The sequence below is a fragment of the Perca fluviatilis genome, chromosome 9 (genome assembly GCF_010015445.1).
Source record: "Perca fluviatilis chromosome 9, GENO_Pfluv_1.0, whole genome shotgun sequence".
NCBI lineage: Eukaryota > Metazoa > Chordata > Actinopteri > Perciformes > Percidae > Perca > Perca fluviatilis.
Window position 1 is genome coordinate 34722549 of NC_053120.1, and position 26633 is coordinate 34749181.

The 26633-nt window shown below is 40.0% G+C and overlaps 1 protein-coding gene across 1 annotated transcript in view; it reads right to left on the reverse strand.

The window, feature by feature from the left end:
* Positions 1–10603: 10603 nt before the first annotated feature.
* The window catches only part of LOC120565814 (neurturin), a 38989-nt gene continuing 22959 nt past the window's right edge, over positions 10604–26633 (reverse strand). The window contains exons 3-4 of the mRNA XM_039811856.1: positions 23438–23612; positions 10604–11709 (exon numbers count right to left, since the gene is read on the reverse strand). Coding sequence (XP_039667790.1) covers positions 11300–11709; positions 23438–23612 — 585 coding nt within the window. The 3' untranslated portion in view covers positions 10604–11299. The remainder of the gene's footprint in view (positions 11710–23437; positions 23613–26633) is intronic.

The window sequence follows — 26633 nt, forward strand, 5'->3', positions numbered from 1 at the left end:
GGGAAAGGCAGAAATATCTAAGTTAGTTGTAAGATGTGTAGAAAGAGTGTTATTGAGGAGAAGTTTACCAGACAAAAGAGTTTAGAATGTTTAATTATTTATAATGTACGAAAATGGTGTTCAGAAGGCATTTTAGAATGCATTGTCAAAAATTTGGAATATATTCAAGATAATACACTACCATGACATACAGTTTATGAAGACTATTCACAGTTTTTATATCAGGCTGTTTTCAGCTGCAATCTGTTGGGTGATGAAGACCCAACAGGCTCACTCTACAACAGGGCGGCACATGCAGTACAGGTTAGAGTCCCAGTGTAAGAGCAGTGTACTGGCCCTGGTTCACAAGTGCACTGCAGACGGAGGGAATCAGAGAGAAGTCTGTGGGTGCAGAGTGTTGACCCTCTGATAGCAGGGGCGCCAGGCACAGGCACTCCTCACTTGGCAGTGTTCCCTTACAGTACATGGAGCAAGGAAAGGCCGGCTCACAGTTTAATCTAGTCTTTCGCACTCATCCAGACCAAGCTATAGTCATTCCATGTAGGAATTTTTTGAAGCCTTGCTCACTTAAACTTAATTTCAGTTTTCCTTCAACCTGGACCCTTTTTTGCCCATGCATTGATATCTAAGTGACTAATGTGAACACAAATCTCTAAAATTGGTCCAGCAAGTACCCTGGTAGTTCACCTAACGTTGTACTAAGGCTCAGTATATACCTCAGTAGCCCAGGTTCAATTTCGACCTGTGGCCCGTTGCTGCATGTCGTCCCCCTTTTCTCTCTCCCCTTTCCTGTGTACAGCTTTCCTATCAATTAAAGGCAAAAAAAAGCCCCAAAAATTGGTCCAGTATTGTGTGAGAACGCTGTAACCACATGCAATGTAACGATAGGCCTAAAGGGCAAATGCACACCGTTAGTTTGCATCCACTAAAAGTGTTGTTTTTGCCCCTGACAGGCTCAGATTACTATTCTAAGTGTCTGACAACATTATGGAAAGGATCCCTACAGACATAGGCCTTTTTGTTAAAGAGTAAGATTCTTTTTTTTTAAACTTAGAAACAGCCACGGAATTGCCATTGCTAAACTTACCACCAATACCTTTATTGTGTATAGAGCCAGCATATGTAAATGGGTGAATTAAGTACTATCACTAGCACTCAAACATATTGTCCATAACAATTCCTTACTTACCTGTTGTCCTGCTACTTAATATAGCTCTAACCTGAACCTTTGTGTGAAGTAGAATTATTTATTTTTATTTTACTTATCTATTTAATTGTTTTCTTTATTCAAATTTATTCTGTTATGTGTGTTTGTTTTATTGTTTTCTACGGAAGTAGAACTTTTGTATTAAAGATGTATTAAGTTCTGAGTTTAGAGTCAGAATTCTGAAAATAAAGTCAGAATTCTGAGAAAAAAAAAACCTTTTGACTCAATTTTTAGACCGAATTCTGATTTACCTTCTGAGGTTCAAGGGCATTTTCACATCTTCTTAAATTTATGTTTTTAGGATATTTGCATATAACTGATCCCCATGTGTCTCATATGAAAATGCTCAGAACAAACTCAGTTTTCCGTACAGTGATGCCCCAATTTTTTCTAGAGGAATGTGTAAAGAGATCATTTGGCGCTAAAGTTGAAATGTTGGTTGTTTTTTTGATATTCCTCAAATCTCATTTGAAAACAAACCTTAATTTATGATGTGTTGTACAAACTGTTTCGGTGCTTGAAATGAGTTTACCAAAGTCTTAGGTTACTGGATATATGATTAAATCATATTTCAGGGGGGGCAGGTGCCACCCCGTGCCATTCTTCTAGCCCCGCACCTGTGTAATGTCCCTACCAAGGTCTGATTATTAAAGTAAGCATACAACCACTTTCATCATCAGACTGATTTTTCTTTTCACCTACTATTGTTTCCCTATAGTAACCTGTAGCCTATCATGGACCAAGGAGTGGAGGAGTCTGTTTACTCTCAGCAGTGAAGAAATTTAAGTCAAATATTGTTTTTTATGAGGCTGAAAATCCTTGTGCGTCAGACGTGTAGTGAATTTTTTATGTGAGATATATTAACACAGTTTTCCGCTCTCCCTAAAATATAACCGCTATTATATTTTTCTACAATTTACAAGACACTATCATCATAAATTGGTTTATTACATAATCAATTGACAAACAGAATATCAATCAATACAGACACATGATTCAATAAATAAATAATTAAAGCATTGCTGGCTTTCAGTTGACAGGTCTGTTCACAATTTAAACAAACGCTTTATGTTTTTAATGTGCAGATGCTCGTCAAACTGTTTATTTAAGGGGAAAACATGCAGAGACACATTGGTAACTGTACGTTATTATTTGGACATTACTTCACATTGTCTGTTGACACACAAACTCCAAGGCATGCAGCGCTGACTGCAGACTAGTCTTGCATTGCCAGACCTTCCTCTACAGCGCTGTGCAGTAAGGTCTGGTTAGTCCACACATAGTTTGTGCATAGGAGAATAAATAATAGGGGTGGCAGTATCTCAGTCTGTAGGGAGTTGGGTTGGGAACCAGAGGGTGCCTGTCCAGTCGCAGGCCACTCACTCGGACATCTCTCCATTTGTGCATGTAAAAGCACCTGAGCATGTGTGTGTAGTGTGTAATAACAACAGAGTGTAAATTGTAATTTTCCCCACTGGGGATTAATAAAAATTATAAATTGTTTAAATTATAAATTATAAAAACGGTTAGGGGTTGTTTGCATTTCTTTAAACCCATCACAATTGTCTTGGGCGGCGCTAAGCTCCGGACGGAGCAAGTGTGGTTCTGCAAAATAGTCTCAGGAAGGAACTTGTTTTGGTGGAACATTTGCACCCCACAAAAAAAAACACATACAATATTAAATTAAGTTAACTGTTCACACAATACAGTAACGTGAGCTATTTAAATTAGCTGGATACATGGTTAAACAGCATTTGTTCTTACCAGTGTATCACCATGTATATGTTGTCCATAGCAAATCCCACCAAAACGTTCCAGTTAGAGAGTAAATGCCGTAAACATTTTCTATGTAAATCTTTACAATCATTCCCCCGAGAGAACCAGACAGGCCTGCCTTGTTGCAAGATCCAAATTTTCCTTAAAACGTGCCATTTTCAGCGTATAACGTTGCTCAAAGGTTCCGGTTAATGTTGCACGATGTGACCAGAGTTTAAAGTAAACACAAATAAAACCGTCTCTGACTCAAAGAAAGTGGAAAGTGAGGGACATCTGGCGGAACTTCCGGCAGCACCGGAACTATCCGGTTAATGAACCATCATCGATATATAGACTTAGTGCAGACTGACTAACAGGTGAACCAGCTGTGCCATTCATCATCATCAGTAACTGACACCGCTCGAGATAATGGTTCAGAGGAAAGGGAATGTCTAATTTTACTAAAAACACTCGATTCCTCTTTCCTCACATCTTTTCCTTGCATCGCTTCCTCTTGTCTTACGTCGAAGGGGTTAAGATTTGAGCATAAGATGCAAGTGAGGAAAATAAGGAGACATTTAAGACAAATTAGAAGCATCCATTGTCTGTGTTCATCTAACCTTAGCACAAAGCAGAGGGAAACAGTAAGTCAAGAGCTGTCTGTCTTGATTATATATTGTATCTTGCGGAATACATATAATGTCATGGTGTTTGTGCAACAAAGAGTTGGTTTAAATTTGAAGAGTAGTTATTAGCCAAACTCTGTAAGTAAAACTCAGATATGAATGTATGTATGTGTAGGGACCTTTGTTTGTAATAATGTTGTCTGAAAATGTTCTTGAGGGTTTTCATTTTTCTTCTAAACATTACAACTTCTATTTGCTGTCATAAAAAAAAACACAAGTTGGTGTAATTAAAAGCAAATGTGAGATTGTGTGCAAGCTTGGCTGTAAGCATTCTGCAGATGATCCTGAATAACAAACAAAAAAAAGTAGTTGAAAGTATTTCAGTGAGCTGAATAGTGGGAGGGCAGAACCAGTTGTAGTTAATACAAATATGTGGAGGTGCTTTGTTATTCCATCGTTATCAGTGGAAACACACTCTTCAGAGTTTAATATACACATACACAAAGTAAAACAGGACAACGCTTCACTTAAATGTCTTTTTGACTAGCTTAAATGCAGCTGAACACAAAAAGCTTGTATGAATACTGTCTTAGAGAACTTGCATGTACAAAATAAATATTCTACCATATGATATGTGAGGCTTCTTGTAAACTTTTTCAATGTTTTGTTATTGGTCAGATATGGAAGGACTGGAAACTGAAACTGCTTTTCGTTTTGAGCTTTTATGTGGTCCACTCAGATTTCTCAAAGTCTCATAAACATGTGCAGCGCAGAGGGGTGGAACAAGGTGATGCAAAACATGCAACAAATGTCCTGATACATAGCGTTGCAAATATTACTTTAATGTGTATAACCAGCCCATCTATCTATAAAACTGCAGCACGCTATTTACATCAAGAGCCAACGTTTCGTACCAAACAAGAAGAGTGCCTTGAAACTGGTTAATAATGTTTATTATTATTATTATTATTATTATTGTTAAATATTATTGCAGATACTGAAATTAAAAAAAGTATAATCTGCATATAATGTTAAAGGTTAATATATTCTATGGTTGTAATTACATTTCCGTGGCAAGTTTGTGAAAAATGTAATAACATAAATTCTAATAACAAGCCAAAATAAGTGTAATATATATGTTCATTGATACATTTTGGATTTTAACTGTGTGCAACAGAAAGGACCGACAATAACAGCAAATTAAATAGTTGTAGGTGTGCACACCTACAACTATTTAACCTTCATGTGGCCCTCCCACTGCAGAGACGGTTAAGCATCACAACTGACACTGTTGGTAGGTGGGAAGCCAGTGAGAGATCATGTCCTGTATTTGTATTCAAAATGCACTTAATCATTTATTTTGGCTTAATATTACAATATACACTACTGTATTTTACGTTGTTACATTACTGAACATGGTACTGAAATCATAATGTAAAAACTCGGGGTGTCCAAATTAACCTGATAATAACGAGTTAACGCAAATCATTTTTAACCCCCCAATATATTTTCACGCACGAATGTTCTGTGATTTTGGCTGCTCCGTAGTTTGGGAAATCAAGAACTGATGCAGCAGTTAATGTTCTCGATGGCTAGCAGAAACAAAGCTCCTAGTAATAGTAATAGTAATAGTCAGGGTAAAGTAGCAGAAAAGGATAAAGAAAAGGGTCTTTTGAATGGAAAGTTGAGTTTCATAGCCCTTCCAGATGGTTCTCTCCACAAGTTATTTGCATGTACTGTCGATGTGAACTTGTTGCAATAATAATAAACATTTGCATAAAGAAAACAAATATGTCTGCTCCCATGTTGATAAGAGCATTAAAAACCTGGAAAAAGTCCATTAAATCCATTTTAAAGTACATTTATAACAGATAAAAAAAGCAAATGTGATTAATTTGCGATAAATCGTGAGTTAACTATGGACAATTATGCGATTATTCGCGATTACATATTTTACTCGAGTGACAGCACTAGTAAAAATATAATGTTATTACATTATATGCAAAAAGTTATTTCTAAATAAATATAGGCAATTTGTTATATTATCAGTTTTGTATTAACCATTAACCATACTTTAACCATTATCAATTCATGTTGTATTTCACATTGTGTGAAGTTATGTTAGTGGTGATACATGTCACAGTCCAAATGGCTTCTTTGCAAACCAGTTTCGGCAACTAATCTGTAGTAGTTGGATTAGATGTGACCATTGTTTAAACCAGGGGTCTTAAGCCAAGGACACTTAACTATGAGAGAGAAGGAGCAGGGACCCATATACATATATTGTATAAAATTAAGTTGCATATTTAACAGGACCTACAATAGCGTGTGGGCAGCCTAAAGCCTAAATACATATATTTGTAATGCATGGAAAACTAAGCTATTAAAGTAGTAATTGTTGACATGATTTTAGAAATCATGTTTTAATGTTAATGATGAACTGTTGGTGGATGGCTACCTTGACTACCTTACCTAAAGGCCAGTAAGTTGAAATTTGAAAATAGACCATGTGGTGATAGCTGGTTGGCTCATGACTATATTTGTGATGGCATCATACATTACACTATTGAAAGAGATTAGGGCTGTCCTCGACTAAAGACACCAAACACCCTTATAGTGCGTTCCATTTACGTCCGACGTTGGAAGTCGGAGCTGGGAATGACGTCACACCCAAGTTAGTCTCGCATTGCCAGACCTTCCTCCACAGAGCTGCGGTGGAAGGTCTGGGTAGTTCACACAACATTATGACATGAGAGAAAAACGTGCTCTGGTTTACTGGCATTTCACTAAACCAATCACAATCGTCTTGGGCGGCGCTGAGTTGACTGCGTTCCATTTACAAGTCGGATTTTTCACTGTAGGGTAGCTCTAGCCATGTTATCCATTGTTAGCAACACCAGTTGATTACAATGCATCATGCTGTTTTTTGTGCATACAAACAGCATAACAACATGTCCACAGATAGAAGTTGGACAGGACTGTGTGTACGACTGATTTAGTGAGACACAAATATGACAGAAGTGCTAATGACTGTATGTTACTACAGCTTTCACTAGCTTATTTGTGTCTCACTAAATCAGTCGTACACACAGTCCTGTCCAACTTCTATCTGTGGACATGTTGTTACGCTGTTTGCATGCACAAAAATCAGCGCAATGCGTTGGTATAAACTGCCATTGCTAACAATGGCTAACCTGTAAATGGAAAGCATTCAACTCGGGTGTGACGTCATTCCCAGCTTCAGCTTCCGAGATCCGATGTAAATGGAATGCACTTTGCGAGGCTGTCTGAGTTCCGAGCTCGGAAACCCAAGTCAGGAGGCGTGCTTCCGACTTTGACCTCGGAAAATCTGACCTCATAGTACAAATGGAACGCACTGTTAGTCGACTAACACTTACATGATTTTGTCAACTAATGGATTAGTTGATTTAATCGACAGATCTGTTAAACTGAGTTTCTCCACAAAGAATCGTGCACTTTAAATCTTGTGTTTACCAGAGATGTGCACGTTTCAAGCAAGTTTCTTGGAAATAAGCCACTCAGCATGAAAAGGGATAAAAAATGACTTATCGACTAAAGAAATCTTAGTCCACTAAGACCACAAGGACAGATTAGTCGACTAAGAGCGAGCAGCCCTAACAGAGATGTAAACAAGCTGTGCTTAAACAGGTACTCCAGAGCTAGTGTGGTGGCATTTACAATAAACATAGGTTGGCATAGGTTGGCTGGAGGACAGTGTGTTAGGATCTAATCTGCTTTGCTGAATTTAGAAAGCCACTGGGGTCATGTAAAGTGCAACACATTTTCACTCCCATCGCGTCAAAAAGCGACGCTTGGTCAGGTGCCTTTGGTGTCACTTTTTGACGCTCTGGTTCGGGACTTGAGTTTAACTGGCATGCGGCACGAGAACGGGGCAGTTAGGTTTAGTAAAAGATGGTAGGTTGGGTTACCAAATGTACGTTTCAGTGACACGTGGGACAAGAACGGGACATGAATCCCGGTCTCCAGGTTGAAATTCCTGTGTTGATTGACCCATCTACCCCGCAAAACCAACCTCCTTATGATCCTTTCATACTACTCTCTACCGTTGTCTCTCTTAATACTACATCATCTTACAGCGCCGCAGTCGAGCTGCTGCTCTGCCCGGTGCGTTCCATACAGACGCTAAAGGGTGATTTTTGCGTTGGTATCTGCTGAGAGACACTGACCAAGCATCAGTATTTTACGAGTTGGAAGTGACAACGGGTTGCAAAGCGCTATGAATGTCATCCACTAAAATAAACAAAGCTAAATACTTTTGTATTTCTAAACTTAAAATGTGTGTGTGTGTGTGTACTTGTGTGTGCGTGTGTGTGTGTGTGTGTGTGAGAGAGACTGTTGAGGACATTGGAAGACTGACTACAGTTGCTTTCATACTGGGTTTTCCTTGACCAGATAGTGATTTTGAGCTGCCCTGGGAGGAAAGGTAGTTGTATCACATGGTGAAAGCTAATTTTAGTCTTATGAAGACCATTATATTAACAAAACAAAACAGAAACTTCAATATACTTCTGAGTTCTTATTAGCATGTCTTCACATCATAGTTTTTGGTCTTTAAACTGGTTTAACTGAGTTTTTGGTTGATTTGAGGCTGTCTATGTCATTCTGCCTTGACTTCGTTTTAATAGAGGCTTTACAGTTGATTTACAAATATCCAGAAATCACATTTGGCTCCATCATGGAGGTTCACTGGAAAACTGGCTTTTGGCAAATAATGGAAAAGTATTATAGGCTATAAAACACCCATGTAAGATAAAGAGATAGTTTCAACGAAGCTTTGGTGTGGATGTATAAGTCAGTAATGTTCAAACTAAAAGTAAATAGTCTGTTAAGATAAACTCGTGTTTTAGATACAGTGAATCCTGTGACGTGAACAAATTATTGAGTTTTTGGCTTTGATGGATCGCTTGGTAGTCGGTGGGCAAACAAAAAGAAATGCCAACATTAAAATATCCTACGCTTACGTGCAGACTTTTGGAGCCGATGACTCACATTTCAAACCATAAACTGTCTTCAACTACCATTTCTTTTAAAATACGAATTCAATTTAATATAACTGAAACCGTTAAAAGTTGCCATTATATTTCAGGTTGGGCAGTAGTTCAAAAAAAGGGACTTAGTTTTGCCAAAATATGCTGCGTGCTAAGTGAGTTTTCAATTCAAATGAAAATCAATATTGTTATTATCAATTCTGCATATATAAAGGGTAATATTTTCAAATTTGTGAGCACAAAGTATTACACTTGCCTTGAATTAATAAAGTTGAATTAATAATAACAAAGTAATTTTAATTCAAGTATTTATTAATCATTGAATTGTTAAACTGTGTTTCAGCACTCCACGTTCACTCCAATGAACAGTAAGAGCTGCCTTAAAGGGATACGCCACTGTTTGTTGAAATAGGGCTTATCACGGTCTCCCCTAGCTGTAGATAGGTGGGCCAACACATTTTTTGTGCATGCATTGTTTTAGTCCGGTGCAACACCGGCAGCGCCGCCGCTAGTTAGCTTAGCATAGTGAATGGAATCCTATGTTGCCGTTTAGCATGTTGTGAGTAAAAGTGAGCCAACAAAAGACAAAAAAACAACCTAATTACTTGCACTGAGACAAAAAAATGCGTTGGTCCACCTATCTACAGCCAGGGTAGACCGTGATAAGCCCTATTTCAACAAACGGTGGCGTATTCCTTTAAAGGTCATAAACAGTCCGAATGGGATGCTTGGCTTTAATTTGGCTTTGGTTATTTTTTTATTTTGCGCTTAGATTTTATGTTTAAGGCTGTTATATCTTTGACATCCTTTAAAGTTTGCAGGATAATGAATAATAATGTTTCCAATTCAAAGTTATTGCCACAATATAATCATTTGTGAACACAAATTAATAAAAATGTTACCCTTCATACCTGCTGGAGTATGTTTCTGCTACAAATGTCTGCATGCAGCCTCTTCTACTGCTAGTTTCTATTTCAGGAGCAGCTAGCCTATTAGCTAGATAGCTAATAAGGTCATGTGATTTTTCTGCCTAACAAAAAACATATTAATGGTGAAATCAACAGCTTTCAGTTAAAAAGAACACAGAAGTTATCAATTTACCATACAGAATTCCATTGCACGCTACATTTACATTGCTATGTTTTGGTTTAAAAAGGAATATCTTTTGCTACGTTTCCCCCCCTCATTCCCCATGCTCTGGCGTTTCCGAGCCCCTAAACCACAGACATTTAGAAACACTTCTGACCCGTTTTGGGTTGGAATCTGCAGGGTTGTGTTTCAGTCTCAACGGCCACAAAAGGAGACCTTTGGCAACACAGACACTGACGCCAATGTTTCTCCATCTGATTGGGTCTTATCGGTCACAACGTTTCGTTCTCTGAGACTAAGCTACTAACATTACCATGGCAACTACCAGCAATGGGCGGAGTATACATGCTGCATCCTGTTTATGCCCAGTATACGAGAATGTTGATGAGATATGAGGTTTGGGCGTGTTGAGCCCAGTTCAGACCAAAGACTTGCGATGAGACAAAACCATTTTAGAACGTTTCAGAGAAAAGTTGCAGCTGTCTGAAGCGGCCTGTCTCAGCTCGACTCAAACCAGCTGATGTTGTCGCTGCGACTCAGCTGTTCAAGTCGCAGATGCTGGTTTTAGAACATAAGGGACGTCTCCTGTTTCAACAGCCAATAGAGGAGTCATCTTGTAAAGTCTGCTACAATAAAATGATCCATAATCCATTTCTGTTTCTGTTACAAACTGTTAACGGAGGCTCAACGTGCGCCCGCGAACACGTACGACCTAGAGAGTGTCTGAAGAGAGGGAGCGCCTAGGACAAAAATTATTTCAAAGGGAAATAAAACGTGTTTTCGCCGATTCATCACTAGAAATGTAACTGTAGCAAGCACCTCACTATCACGTTATCCACATTCATATTTAGACGCAACAAATTAAATATTTAGCTACAAAAAGCCTTGAAGTCGTTAGTTAGGACAGAAGCACAAAGAGTCGTTGCTACGAAGATGATACACCGTCTCGTCTCGTGGCATTGGTGTGAACTGGCAGGTTTCAGAACGCCGCAGACCGACGCGTTGCAAGTAGTTGCAAGTAGTTGCAAGTTTCAACTTGTCTCATCACGAATCTTTGGTCTGAACTGAGCTTTAGTCTGAATGGAGATTAGTTCTTCTACTGGAGCTGAAAACGCTTGGGTGCACGGAGATCGCTTTTGGCTCCAAACTATGCTCAAAAACCAAACCACAGCAATGTAAATGTAGCCTTAGAAATGTGATCAGCTACCACTCAGAGTTTCTTTTCCAAAGACCGGAAGACCTCCAACATGGCTGCTGTAAGCCTTCAACTGGTTGAATGAGGTTTCCTCCTCTCTGCTTATTGCTGGTGGCATTTAATCAAACCTTCCACTGCACCAGGCTGGTGGCAAACATTCAGATAGCCTGCCGGTGGCGTATGGTTCTATCTGAAGGTATCTGAACCTCCATTAACAACGGCCGAGCTGTCAGCGTAGGGCAGGCCATGGCCACCGCACTGCGGATCCCATCCCCGGCCCATGCCTTACACCACATGAACCGGGGTTTAGTCACCCGCTATAGAGACCAGGCCTCGCGGCATGCTGCTATTTCACACAAGAGCATTTCTGTGTTTGTAGATAGACTCTTTTTTACAGTCAGCCCACACAGCTGCAGTTGGCCGCAGAGAGCCACCTTATGGTCTGCCAAGTAGTCTGGGTGTCCATGAAGGACACAGTCTCGTAACGGGTAGGCCGACAGCAGGGGTGACTGCTGACCCTCTTGTCCGAGATGCTCCCGTTGTCCATCAGAGCTTTGAGGGCCAGGTCATAGTTTTTGCGGGCACTGTGGCATGTCCCAACACAGTACTTGAAGAGGACTATTTCGTCGGAGTCGTAGCCGAGACCGAGGTCCCGCACCCGCATCTCCTTCCTCTCCAGGTGGCAGTCGCGGCTGCTCTTGGTCTTCTTGCGGTTCCTCCGGGACGTTCTGGGCGAGTTTGGGTCCCGAGGGGAGCGCCGCCATCTGTTCTGCTGGATGTCCTCTTCCTGCATCAGTGACCACTCTACTACGAGAAAAAAAAAGGGAAACACAGACAGGACCCCTAGGTAGTCAGTTATTTGGTTCCCAAAAGAAAAGGAAGGTAAAAATTGTGTGGTAGTAAGAAAGACATTGTGGCAGACAGTGACCAGATTTTTCAGTCCCATAATGAGCTTTACTTAGGATGTGCCATTTCTGTGTCTGTAGCTATTGAGTAGGAGAGATGGGGTGCAAGGTGGAGGTTGGGGGTGTGGCCTTGACCAACTGCCACTTTGCTCGTTTGAAAGCCATGATGTCTCTCTCTTTCTCATGGGCGGGCCAAATTCTCTGGGTGGGCAAAGCAGAGAAAGGGGAGGTAACCTTGCTCCTTATGACCTCATAAGGCGCAAGATTCCAGATCGGCCCATCTGAGCTTTCATTTTCTCAAAGGCAGAGCAGGATACCCAGGGCTCGGTTTACACCTATCGCCATTTCTAGCCACTGGGGGACCATAGGCAGGCTGGGGGAACTCATATTAATGTTAAAAAACCTCATAAAGTGAAATTTTCATGCCATGGGACCTTTAAAGATCCACCTATTTTCACTTGCTTTTAGCTTTTAGCTGCTTTTTACCACTTAAATGATCTTTTATTACCTTGTTCTGCTTTTTAATTTATTGTTATATAATTCCCTCTCCTAATTTCCTTCTTCTCTACTTGACTTTGGTGTCTTTGTGTCAGTTGTTTTGAATTACATTTTGTACTGTTGTTTTTTACTGTATGTACTTTTTTATCTGAGGGAGATTTCAAACCATCTGCCTTGGTTGTAAAGCACTTTGTGTCAACTTATGTTGTTTTAAATGTGCTGTATAAATAAAGGTGACTTAACGTGACTTGACTTTATTAATGTGATGCTTGATTCCTGTTGAAACAGGTTGTTAAACAGCGAGGGATCAATCTTTAGTGTACACCAATGGGTTATTAGCAGTGATGGCGTGATGGGCAGTTTGATTTGAGAGAGCAGGCAGAAAGGCTGGTTTGTCCAACGTTTTTTGATGACTTCGCCTTTTTGAGACCGTCCTCCCTATGAAAAAACGCTAGGTCGTTTGTTTAAGCAGCAATTACGACTCATCTCTACATTCATAGAGGCAGCACCCTCTAGTGGCTGTCGTAATTATGACGGGAGCTAAGCAGGAAGTAAGGTGAGGAAGAATTAGAGCACCAACTTCCTCATAAGGAGGCAGATTGTTGCCTTATACAGGACTTTCACCCAGGAATCCGGGGGTTCATGTCCCATTTTTTCATTCATTCATTCAACCTTTATTTATACTTGAGAGATCATTGAGGGGCAGCCATCGAGTTACAAAGACAAAGAAAACACAGAGAAGGAAGCAACACCATCATAAGAACATAGAAAGACAATTGAACTTTTCCGAAAAAGGAAAAACAATGTGATAAACAGATCAGGACAACCGTTATAAAAAAGTTATGATAAAAGCCAGAAAATTTCAATTTTGACAATATGTGACCTTTAAGTCTTAAATGAAATTAGAACAACATTATGTAACATGCAGCTGTAATTGAAAGTAACCTATTATTGCACGGTAATAATAATAATAATAATAACGTATTCATGGAAACCCTCATGCACAGGGTATCAAAAGGTTACAAAGACATCTTGTATCACTTTTCTTCACTTAGCCATATGTTAAAGAGCTCTGATTCCACCCCTCGCCTCAACTCACAAATTCCTGGTGTATGTAAACATATTTGGCATGTCAACTGTACTCCCTCATCTAAAAAAATCTGCTGGTCCAACTACATGATGGAAGCTGGATCAGAGAGAGACAAAAAGGAGGTAATTTTTATTTCTGCATGTCAGTGACAACCAGGAGACTGGAGCCTTTGGAATTATGGATTGTATTAAAAAATTTGTTTTTAACTGTCTAAGTAAGATGAAACTTGAGTTGATTCAGTCCTAGTCTATTTCGACGCAGATTAATTTCCGGGATTGCTCCCCAGCTGTCGAAAATTTCGCCGGATGTCCCTCTTTTTTGGCCGGATGTCCCTCAACTACTGCTGTCTTTGTGTTGGCGTTCTAAACTCCGGTGGCTTTATGAGGTCTATGGTTAACTGCTCCTCAGATCTCTGCAGGGTAAATCCAGACAGCTAGCTAGACTATCTGTCCAATCTGAGTTTTCTGTTGCACGACTAAAACAACTTTTGAACGTACACATGTTCCACCAAAACAAGTTCCTTCCTGAGACTATTTTGCTTACTGGCGCTTAGCTATGCCCAAGATGATTGTGATTGGTTTAAAGAAATGCCAATAAACCAGAGCATCTTTTTCTCCCATCCCAGAATGCTGTGTGGACTAGCCAGACCCTCCTCCGCAGCGCTCTGGAGGAAGATCTGGCAATGCGAGACTAATTCAGTCCTAACTCTGGGGCTCCTATGTTTTGGTGTAAGAGTTATTCTCTACATTTTAATGCTTTAGTTTGAGAGAAGTTAGAGGTCCAGAGGACTCTTCATGTACATGGGTATTTTAGAAAACAGGTATTTTCCCTCCTTGGTTCTAATATAAATACCGTTCCATCCACACATGCACTCAAACCAAAAATACTCTCTTCAGATCCACATTTGTTTCTAGCTGAATACATTTTTTTGTATTGATTTAATGAAATATGTAACTTTTCATTTGATTTATAATTTGATTCATTTTCATTTTTTTTAAATTAATTTACATTTATGAAACCCACCTCACCCGCAAAGCAACCAGCATTGTGGCCTTGTGGGTGACCTCAGCCCCCTCCCCCCACAAAACACACACACACACACACACACACACACACACACACACACACACACACACACACACACACACACACACACACACACACACACACACACACACACACACACACACACAGCCTCTACAGCCACCTGCCATCTTGGAGAAGGTACTGGAGCAACCAAGCCTGTTCCACCAGACTGGCAAACAGCTTCATTCCCCAGGCAGTCAGGAAGCTCAACACCCTCCCCTTTCTCTTGTATATATTTTTTATCTTTTTAAATTATACTTGTACAGATCTGTTGTGTAGGACTAGATGTTAAAATCCCTCAATTATTCGTACTTGAGGCACCAATGAGACTCTGTGGGATGGTCAATTGAGTGATGGCACCCTTTGGGTTGTCAAGTGGGCGCCCTCCTTCTTAGGTGTTTCGCTGATAGGCCCACCTCCACAGGGTTCAGGTTCAGCCAGAGGTACATTGGTTGCCATCCTGTGATTTTTTTTTTGGGGGGGGGGGGTTTTTTTTTTTTTTTTTCCTCCCCTCCCTTTTTTTTTTTTTTTTTTTTGGGGGGTTTTTTTTTTTCCCCCCCCCCCCCTTCCCCCCATCTCCCTGAGTAGCCTAGATGTTGAGGTGGCTACGAACCCTCTGCAACCTACTTCCACTGGGTGTACCTTTGCATTCCAGCCCTGTTGTTGCACATCGGCTGCAAGTTCTGCGTACCTCAGCCTTTTCCGTTCATAGGCCTCCTCCACTGCACCCTCCCAGGGCACGGTGAGCTCGATGATGTAGACAAGCTTCAGCGAGGCTGACCACAGAACAAGGTCTGGTCGCAGGTTGGTAGCTGCAATCTCAGCTGGGAAGCAGAGTTTCTTATCAAGGTCTGCCAGCAGCTTCCAGTCCCATGCACTGCTCAGCCGCCCAGTGTCTAGTCTTACGGTAAGGTTTATCTTTTTAAATTATACTTGTACATGTCATTATTGAAGCGTGGGTCGGAGAGAAATGTATTTTCAAATGCTCTGTATGTCTGGCACTTTGACAATAAAGTTGACTTGACTTGACTAATACATTTATTTGCAAAAAATTCCATTCCAATAGAATTTTTGTTTAATTTAAAAATTTGATTTCACTTAAATTAAGTTCCATTTTAATTTAATATAATGTTCAATTTGAATTAATTTAAAAATTAAATTGAAATAATCTTAATTCACTTTTAATTTCAATCCAATCTAATGTTCCTTTTCACTGTGAAAAGTGCACAATGTGTTGATGAATACAGTATTTCACATTCGCTGTCACAGACCACCCCCCCCCATCAACCAATCACTGCAGACAGAGTGAGTGATAGGAGCCTTTAGCACTATTGAGGAGTTCACTTTGTGAATACGGCCCCAAATTTCTGCTGTGGCCTTTGGAGACTAAAGGGGGAAAACTTCACACACTTTCTCACACTTTGGATTAGAATGGACTTTTATGAGTTGGAAGAGGAGAGCATGTGCGATTAAATTAAAAGCAGACATGGGCGTTGAAACTGAGAGTGAAATTCCTCTGGTTATCAGCTAAGGGATGCAAAATGTACTGTCACTATGCGGGGTCCTTACCAATAAGTGGAGCTGCTGGCTGAACTCCAACAGGAGCTGGAGTTGCTTTCTCGGTTGCCAGGAACATTTCAAACAAAACCCATCAAACTGCACTGTAGAAGAAAATGAATAACCTAACAGTTTTAGTCTCATTTTATCATGATATCCTCTTTTCCTCTTTCACTAATTAAGTTCCTATTATTTTCTCTGATCAACAAACCTTTTAGTGTCTCCTGTGTTAAACAAGTCTGTCTGCCTTTTGTCTAGTGTTGGGGATTTCCTCCTCTGTGTCCCCCCTTTTGGGACAATGTGTCTGACTCCGATAAAAGACCTATATATGCCCGCACGTTCGTTATATTGGAATTACATTGATCCTAAGCAAGAGCCAAATAAAATGATAAGATAAAGTCAAATACATTTGTTTAATCAGTCAAGCATCGGAGTTTCAATACACAGATCTGTGGGATCACAAAGCACGCAGAGACTAAGTTTCCCTAGCATCAGACAAAAAGACGGAGCCGGTCCACGTATCTCTAGACTGTCAGACCTTGTGAGCCCCAATCTATTCTTCCCCTCATCTCTTATACTTTCTTTCTTGGTCCCCTCTTCTTCTTCCGCACCGGGACTGCTTCATCTTCACACAACACCCGCCAGGGTGGGGGCCACTGTATTATGTCTCGTCCTCATTTGCTCTCATGCAAAGCGGTACATTCTGTTCCTGTTTCATTTGTTATTATTACTCAATGTACTTTGCTAAAAGACTCATTACCTTTAACTACTCTATAGTAATGGCTTGAGCTAAACCTTCTGTGCGTCCAAGTTTACTTTGTTCGTGGAACCACCGTCTCTATGACAACACACAATTCTGTGCAATAAGTATATACCAAAACACACTTGGTCTCTTATGGAAACCTTTTACATTTGTATTATATGTATCTGAAAATAGTAAGAACATTATTCTACAATAGCTAAGTTAGTGTTAAAAAAAAGCATTTTACTTTGGTCACTCACTGTGAGTGAGACCTATAGGCATAATTTACGGGGGGGTTACAGCCCCCCAATATAAAAACTGGGCAGGAAACCCCCCCAAATATCTTATCATAGTGATTAATGACAAATATTAACCGTTTAAAAAACATCCCGAAACACGTGATGTTTTGAACCTGCAGAAAGTTTTGAACAACACAGGAGAATAATATAAATTAAAGCTGCAAGCAGCGATGACGGGCCCTCGCTTCTTGCCCCGGGGGGTACTGGCAAATGCAACATCACATGTAGACCACACATTCTAAGTTTCATGTAAATCGCAAAACTTTTGCCAAGATAGAACCGTTCATGTATCCACACCCACCTACAGGAAGTTGTTCCTCCATAGTCGAATTAGTCACGAGGGTCAACCGAGTCTATATCCAAGTTTTCGTGCAGATTGGACTCACGGCCCAGGAGGAGTTAGACAAAGTATGTTTCCCATATATCGCGATGTGAATAATTAATAAAAAAAATTCTAACAGCGCCATCTAATGGCCGATGCACTATAAATTTGGCGTGGATGCTCAAACCCCTTTACGGACTTTTTCCTATTTGGTGTCAATCGGGAATAAATCTTGTTAAGATACGCAACTTCCTGTTTCGACATCCCCCTTCAGGAAGTTGGTCCTCTGTAACTTGCGCATTGTGTTAGCTATCAAAATTCTTTTGATATATTTTTGTCATGAGGGTCCACCGAGTCTACGTGCACATTTTTGTGCAGATGGGCCTCATGCTCTAGGAGGAGTTAAAAAAAGTAGGTTTCGCTCAAAGCAAATTAGCTAATTAATTAAAAAAAATTAAAACAGCGCCATCTAAAGGCCAATTGACGACATATTTGGCAAACAGCCTCATAGTCACATTAAGTTTTGTGTCCATTGGAATAGCCGTTGGCAAGATATAACCATTCCTGTTTCCGCTCCCACCTACAGGAAGTTGGTCCTCCATAACTTGCGCATTGTTTTAGCTATCAATATTCTTTTGATAACTTTTTGTCACGAGGGTCCTCCGAGTGTATATGCAAGTTTTCGTGCCGATCGGACTCACGTCCCAGGAGTAGTTAGACAAAGTAGGCTTCCCATATGTCAATATTTTGATGATTAAATAAAAAAAATTAAAACAGCGCCATCTAATGGCCGATTGCAGTAAACTTTGGCACAGTTGCTAAACCGGCCAGGAGGAACATCCTTGTCAAGTTTCGGGGCAATCGGAATAATTGTTGTCAAGATAACGCAACTTCCTGTTTAGACAGTAAGTTGCTATAACTTCCGCATTTTTTCAACTATCAAAATTCTCTGGATAACTTTTCATTATGAGGGTCACCAGATACTTCCTGCAAAGATTCAAGAAGATTGAAGTCACGGCCTAGGACGAGTTCGAAAGAATGTAAAACACCTGAAAAATGCATAATTAAAAATGGCTGCCTTCCGGTTGGGCGGAGCTAATGAAGGTAAATGGGAAATATGTCCGCAATTATTAGAGCAATATGTGTATTAGATCTGGTGATGATCGGAGCAACTATGTCCATGTTAAGGCCTTCACGCAGGTAGGGGGCGTGGCGCCCGCTTAGAGGTATGGCCCAAATCGCTGTACAGTCTCGCAAAGCTCCCAGGTGTTTATGTGTGCGCCAATCTTTGTGAGTTTCCGTATATATTGAGGCCGTCAAAAATGTGCCCAAGTGCTAAATCCAATTAGGGGGCGCTATAGAGCAACCGTACCACTCCCAAGCCTAAATGAAAGATGAAAAGAAAGATGAAAGATTTTAATATTCTGCAAATGTCTGCAAAAGTTTGAGAGTTTTCGTGCATCCTAAAGTCCTCAAACATGTGTTCATAAAATGAAGATTTTTTCACGAAAACCAATATTTCAGAAATTTTAGAATTTTCAAATTTTTTATAAAAATAGCACGATGGAGTTCAAGATGAGACCTATGTTCCCTCAAAAGTTGGTATATTAACTTATTACTTTTGTCGTAATTAATGCACACGTTAGGGGGCGCTATGGAGCCCCCTGGCAACGCCCAAGCCCAATTACTACAATACTTTTACATTTTTCACCAGTTGTGCAAATTCTTGTGAGTTTTCGTGCATACTAACCCCCTCAAAAATGCAACAAAGGACTCGGAAAAATAATAATAATCTGACGAAAAACAATAGGTTCCTTCGCACTTTCAGTGCAAGGCACCGTTGGGGCCTTGCACTTTCGTGCTCGGGCCCTAATAAGGGGCAACTCACCCCTTTTAGGCTGAGTCCTTTGCAGCGGCCCGGGATTAAATCCAACCTGCGGCCCTTTGCTGCATGTCCTCCCTTCTCTTTCACGCCACCCTTTCCTGTCTATCCACTGTCACTATCAAATAAAGGTAAAAGTCCCGATGTTTTTGTCACTTTTTTTTCCACGTTTTTTGTCACTTTTTCCGATGTTTTTTTTCTTAGTTTTTTTCTGCGCTTTTTTAATGTTTTTTCTTCTTCTTTTCAACGTTCTTTTATCAATTTTTTTTTCAAATGCTATAAAATTCAATAAAACACCCAAATTCAATGAAAGTAGTGAACTGATCATTTATTTTACTTGGGAAGAGCGTCGTATATGGAACCTCCTTGTTATTTATTTTGACAATTTGATATAGAAACTTTTTGAAAAATGGGTCAAATTTGACCCGAGGACAAAAGGAGGGTTGAACAAAGGACCGTTTTTCAATAGTTTGAGCAGACGGTCTCTGCAGATCTACTAAGATAGGTTTGTGAGTGAATTTCTTATCAGCTTTTGTTATTCTGTTGTGCCCTGTAACTTTGTATAAAACCCTGACCAGAAAACTCATTCTGGTCAGAGAGAATCCTACAGCATCTTGTGAGCTTTTGTCTCCACTGCGCAGTGAATAAAATTAATCCGAACCAGCCACAGAATTGGCCCTGAGAGAACTTTTTCTTCCACAGTACCCACTCACCTGCAGGGGTTTGACTGATTTCTACTTCCTGGACTGGGCATGACTTTGCCCTGCACTTTCCCTAAATGCCTCCATGCAGTATTGTCCTTAGGGAAAGGTTATTACCACTGTAGAACGCTGATTCACAGAAGCAAGGGCGCTTGTCAGTTCATGCCTCCATGTTTACGAAAAGAAAACTTGTAATCACAAGGGGGAAAAAAAGAACAGAAAAATGCATAGAAGTATTCCCCAGGCGAAGAGCAGAGGACTTCTCAGGCAAACATTCAGCCATGTTAAAACTTGCCACATGGGTTTGCATTATTTCATGTAATTATACAACTATTCCATGTTACAATTGAATTGGGCAATGTTCAGGCAATCATGTCTAACTGTACTGAACATTATTATTGTTTTGAATGAGTCACAAGAGTGTGATGCTCGTCAGTGTGTGGTTTTCCATCACTTTCATAAATATAGCTGTAGGAGGAGAAACACAACTTAGGTATGCCCGACAGCACCACAAAAAGGAAACAGAATATCACGAGTGATTGACGTGCAGTAACTGCTGCAACTTTACAGTAGCCCTTTTTTTGTGCCTCTAATCTTTTAGTTCATATGGGCTTGGGGAAGAAGGCATGGACCATCAGATACTCCAGTAAAAAACTTTTCTTCGACATGACTTACAAATCTTACTGTACGCAAATATACAGTATATCAAATATACTTTGACTGTCTCATCCAGGAGTGAACTTTATTTATTTTATTTTTTTCTACATGTAGACTTGTAGTAGGCATTATTACTAATTATGTTCCATTGGTAGTTTGTACTTATTTTTGCTATTCAAACCCATTTTTTGGGCAGGAAATGTATTATTATCTTTTTTTAGTATGGATCAACGGAAGTCAATTTTTTAGGATAAAACCTGAAATCTGGCACGTGGCTGGTGTGCGGATGTCTGCTGTCTGTATGTTGCTGTTCTCAAACTCCCTTCTCATCGGGAAATAATAACAACCACCTTCGAGCTAGCAAGCTACACGCTGAAAATAAGTTTTGAAAAATAATTTTAATTGTGCAACAAGGCAGGCCTGCTTGGTTCTTTCGGTGAATGATTTTAAAGATTTATAAAGAATATGTTTACGGCATTTCCTTTCTAACTGGGACGTTTTGGGACAGATTGGTGGGATTGCTGTGGACGAAGTACACACAGAGATACACTGGTGAGAGCCAATGAGGTTTAACCATGTATCAAGCTAATTTAAATAGCTCACGTTACTGTATTGTGTGAACAGTTAATTTCATTTAATATTGTATGTGGCGTTTTCTTGTGCGGGGTGTAAATGTTCCGTCAAAACTAGTTTCTTCCCGAGACTATTTTGCAGAGCCACCAGCACTGCGTCTTGAGCTTAGCGCCGCCCAAGATGATTGGGATTGGTTTAAAGAAACCCAAACATCCCAGACATCCCCATTTTTTCCCTCCTATCCCAGAATGTATGTGTGGTGTAGCCAGACCTTACTGCACAGCGCTGTGGAGATAGAGCTGGCAATGTGAGACTATTATCTACCAAAGACTAAGCTTATTAATGAGTTAAGCCCTAACATGCCCCCCAAAAAATCTTTTAAAATATATAAATAAAATCTTATCCAATTACAATTCAGTCAAAGTTGGAGTGTCAGGGGTTGGCTTACTTTAAAACTTTTATTTCAGTTTTATATTTACTATACACATTATCAGATAGGTATTATTTATCATAAAAACATTTCTAGTTTAACTATTTACCAAACTGACTGGTAGAATAAACACATACAATTCAGGTTCATTCATCTTATTTCTCTGCTAGCTGTGAAGAGCAGGACTATGATGCATGACAGAAACCTGCAGCTTGGATTGATTATTTTTAGCCCGTTGTACACGGGGGCCCTTGCTCAGTTGACCAAGGCCATACTCAGTGTTGAAAACTACCAGGCAAATTTCCAGAGGCTACATAAGTCATCCAGGAGTGACACGCTGTTATTTTATGGCCTCCATCTCAGATTTATGAAGCTTTGTTTTCAGCCTCTTATCTGCACACAAAAAAATTTACAAATGTTACAATGAAGGATGGAAATGAAGAGAGCCCTTCCCAAGGTTGTAAAAGCCGAGCAGTGTATGCCTGCAGGCAGCAGATGTAACGTGGCCCACACGCACAAGGAGAAGACAATAGTTTATGTGTTCCCACTGGACATGTCTTAAAATGTCTGGACATTTCTAATAAAGTTTCCCAGCATACTAAATAATATTACATTTTTCTTACTGTTCTTTGTAAGGGGCGGTTTATTAATACCACATTCTATAGTGTATTAAGAAAAAGTACATTATACATATATATACACACATACTTAACACTTTTGCATGCACTGTATCCGTATCACATTCTCATTAGGGGCTGAGCCCCCCTGAAAGTCTGATCCTAGAATCGCCTAGAAATGAAGTGATGTGGCTGGTAATGTTTTTTGTCTGTTTTTAAATGTGGACCCCAGAAAACTAGCTGTAATTAAGGGCACAGCTAGTCTCAATTTGCCAGACCTTCCCGCACAACATTGTGGGGGAAGTTCTGGCTAGTCCACACAGCATTCTGGGATGGGAGAAAAATGTGCTCTGGTTTATTGGCATTTCTTTAAACCAATCACAATTGTCTTGGGCGGCGATAAGCGTCGGACGGAGCCACGGTGCCGCAAGCAAAACAGCCTCGGGAAGGAACTTGTTTTGGTGGAACATGCGTACGTTCAAAAGTTGTTTTAGTCGTGCAACAGAAAACTGAGATTGGACAGATAGTCTAGCTAGCTGTCTGGATTTACCCTGCAGAGATCTGAGGAGCAGTTAACCATAGACCTCATAAATCCACCGGAGTTTAGAACGCCAACACAAAGAAAGAGGACGGTGACGGACACCCGGCCAAAAAAAAGAGGGACATCCGACAGTTGTGTTTTCCATTGGATCAGCGTACTGTCACTGAGCTGCCGGTTCTCCCAATCTTCCCAGCCCTTCCTAGTCACATGACCAATTAATGTTTCCATGATGACTATCCAAAATTCTGATACCATGGAACCAAAGAACTAAAGTGGCAGACTGAGCCAAGTATTGTATTCAGATATAGATATTCATATATAGAATTTGTTTCAAATGAAAACAAGTGAAACCAATAATGAATGTGTGTGTGTGTGTGTGTGTGTGTGTGTATGTGTGTGTGTGTGTGTGGGGTAAGTTATAGAGTATGGTCTAGACCTACTCTATCTGTAAAGTGTCCTGAGATAACTACTGTTGTGATTTTACACTATTAATAAAATTGAACTGACCAGCCCTGACCTAACTACCAGATGTGGTGGATTACAGTAGTTTAAGTTTAACCATAAAATAAAGTAAAACAACATCAAATAGATTGCAGATACACATTGCTGATGAAATAAGAAAATGAAATACTTGCCAAGGGCTTTAGGCCAGGGTGCGTGGACCGTGCTGTCCTGTGTCAGATCCTCAGCGGGAGACAAGGAGGGCTGCCTGAGGACACGATGGAAGTCTGACTGAGCCTCTTTACTGTCCTCCTCAGAAAACACATCTTCCACTAGTGTCAGCAAAGATGCCACCACCCACAGCATCACCTGATAATATCAAGGAACACATAAGTAGTTACTTTATCCACCGGCTGGCTGGTTGGTAAGGGAAGCTGGAAGATTCACTTTATGCACTTTATCATAAAAGCATCATCAGAGAGTTTGCAATCACAAAGACACTTAAATGTTAAATGTTTCTCACTAGAGTACTAACTGACTAAAAACTCTTTCTTAAAAGCCATCCAGACTCTAAATCTACGCTCATAATGTCTCTGCACCCATATTCACATTTCTTATTTGTGTTTTTACAATCCATTTTATTCATCTGTGCAATATTTAGGGTTCAAACCGAAGGGATTATTTTATAATATTATAGTATTATATATTATATTATTATTTTTTATTTATAACTGTGCAATATATTTATTATCGCAACTACCTGCCCTTGTTTTATTTTATGATGAATGTTGAATGAATGTTGTTTGTCTTATATTATACGTGGATGTGTGCAATATAGTTTTATTTTGAGCATCGCTGGGAGGGACACTCGTATTCACTGTAACATAATGACAATAAAGGCTTCTTGTTTTTAAAGGGCCCATGGCATGAAAATTTCACTTCATGAGGTTTTTTAACATTAATATGAGTTCCCCCAGCCTGCCTATGGTCCCCCAGTTGCTAGAAATGGTGATAGGTGTAAACCGAGCCCTGGGTATCCTACTCTGCCTTTGAGAAAATGAAAGCTCAGATGGGCCGATCTGGAATCTTGCTCCTTATGAGGTCATAAGGGGAAAGGTTACCTCCCCTTTCTCTGCTTCGCCCGCCCAGAGAATTTGGCCCGCCCATGAGAAAGAGAGAGACATCATGGCTTGCAAACAAGCAAAGTGGCAGTTGGTCAAGGCCACACCCCCACCCTCCACCTTGCCCCCCTCTCTCCTTCTCAATAGCATTTAAAGCTACAGACACAGAAATGGCACATACTAAGGAAAGCTCATTGTGGGACTGGCTCTAGCGGCTGTAATTCTGCACCAAGCGTGGTGCAGAATTAAAGAGAAAGAGACTTCAGATACGGTATAAGGAGACCACTAAGGCCTATTTAAAAGCATCCAAAAAGCAGCATGTTATAGGACCTTGGATTTAAAAACACTATCCATTGCTGCAAACAACAGAAGTATAACTGCCATGCATGGTCTATTCCAATACCTTATAGAGCTCAACAGTGTGGTTCTGGAAGTAAAACCCCCATTCATTTTCTCTATATCATTTTATCTATTATTAGCCATAATCTAAGTCTAAACCATCCAAGGTAGACTCACTACGAGGTTGTGGAAGTTTCTGCTCCTGTAGAAGCAACAAGTCCATATGAAATCAACCTTGTTTTAAGAAACATGTTTTATACACGCTGTCAAGGAGAAGTACCCCACTACCCACAAAAAAGTGCAATGCAAATAAAGAGAGTTTTTGTTTAAAGGTGCTCTAAGCGATGTTGGGTGATGTCACTTCTTGTTGATGTTCGAAGTATTGTCAAACAAAACGGAGGCTAGCTCGCCCCTCCCTCCTCTTCATCCCGTTCCCTCCCCCTCCCTTCCGCGCACTAACCCCCCAACCCTCACCCCCAAATCCTTCCTGTCGGTTATTGGCTGGAACACTGGTTTTTGTTTGTGGACCCTGTCTACAGAGACCGCGTTTTTTTTTTACAGTGTGTTCAGGGGACAGGCAGCTAGCGGATAGTGAGGAGATGTTTGCTGTATGTGACAAAAAAACCTGGGACATCGCTTAGAGCACCTTTAACTACATTTTAGCGTTCTCTTTTTCGTCAACAATATTGCATGTTGATATCGCCACAGTAAGCGTTTAATGACGGTAATGCTGCCTCGTCACGTTTAACAACCTGACCCAGGGTGAGTCTAAGTGAGAAGTGGTAAATTTACAGCTCACAGCAACTTAATACAATATCTATATATTGTACTTAATTATATTAAGTATAATTAAGTACGTTGTACAATATACAATATACATTGTACACAATGTATTGTATACATTGTACATTGTACAATATACAATGTATTAAGTATATTGTACTTAATACAATACCTATATTGTATATAGGTATACAATACCTATATTGTATTAAGTCTATACGATCTAGTGTTAGAAAAAAAGCCTTTTAATTGAGTTTCCTCTAAGCAAAAGTGAATTTTAGCTGGACTTTTATTGTGAAGGGTAGAAATTGTTTTTTATTGAGTTTCCTCTTAGCGAAATGCTGTGTAAATTTAAGCAGGACCTTTATTGTGACGGGAAGACACAGAAGAGCCAGCATTATGGCAGCGCTGTTTTTTCTCAACCTTTTTTCCACATTCTTTCAGTTTTATTCACAGTTTAATGTCCAACGCTATCCAAACTGCTCCAATTTCGAAAACCCAAGTTCATTGTGTACCCAGGAAACCAAGTCTGAAGTAGATTGGATGAACGGTTCATGAGATATTTCAAAGAAAGACCACACACACACACCCACACCCACACACCCACCCACACACACACACACACACACACAGAGGTTTCCTGATTTATTAGATAGATGTTCTTTTGCACCGAATCAAGTGTTTTATAGTTGCGGTTCATCTTGTAGCTGGTTGGCTTGGTTCCAGGCTTAAAACTTTTTTTTTTACAAGAATTTACTCAAATGTCAATGGGGAAAAATCACTTCCGGAACCAGAGCCGTTCAAAAATTGGGCTGTCATTGTGGAACTCTTTTGACTTTCCTTTGGCAAAACCCCCCACAAAAAAACAGAGGTGGAAGAAAAGGTAGCATTACCACAATCTACAAATCCTCTATAACGAGTTTAAGTCTTTCATTGAAAAGTATTAGCACCCAAATATACTTTCTACCGAGTACCAAAAGTAAAAGTACCCATTGGAAGAAAAATAAATATTATAGTATTAGATGTTATATTAGATCTAAGATTAGTATGATTGATACATGAATGTTACAATAAAGGTTGGGCTAATTTGAACCATTTTATATACTAGAGGTGGAAATCACAAATCACTTTACTGAGTCTAATCACT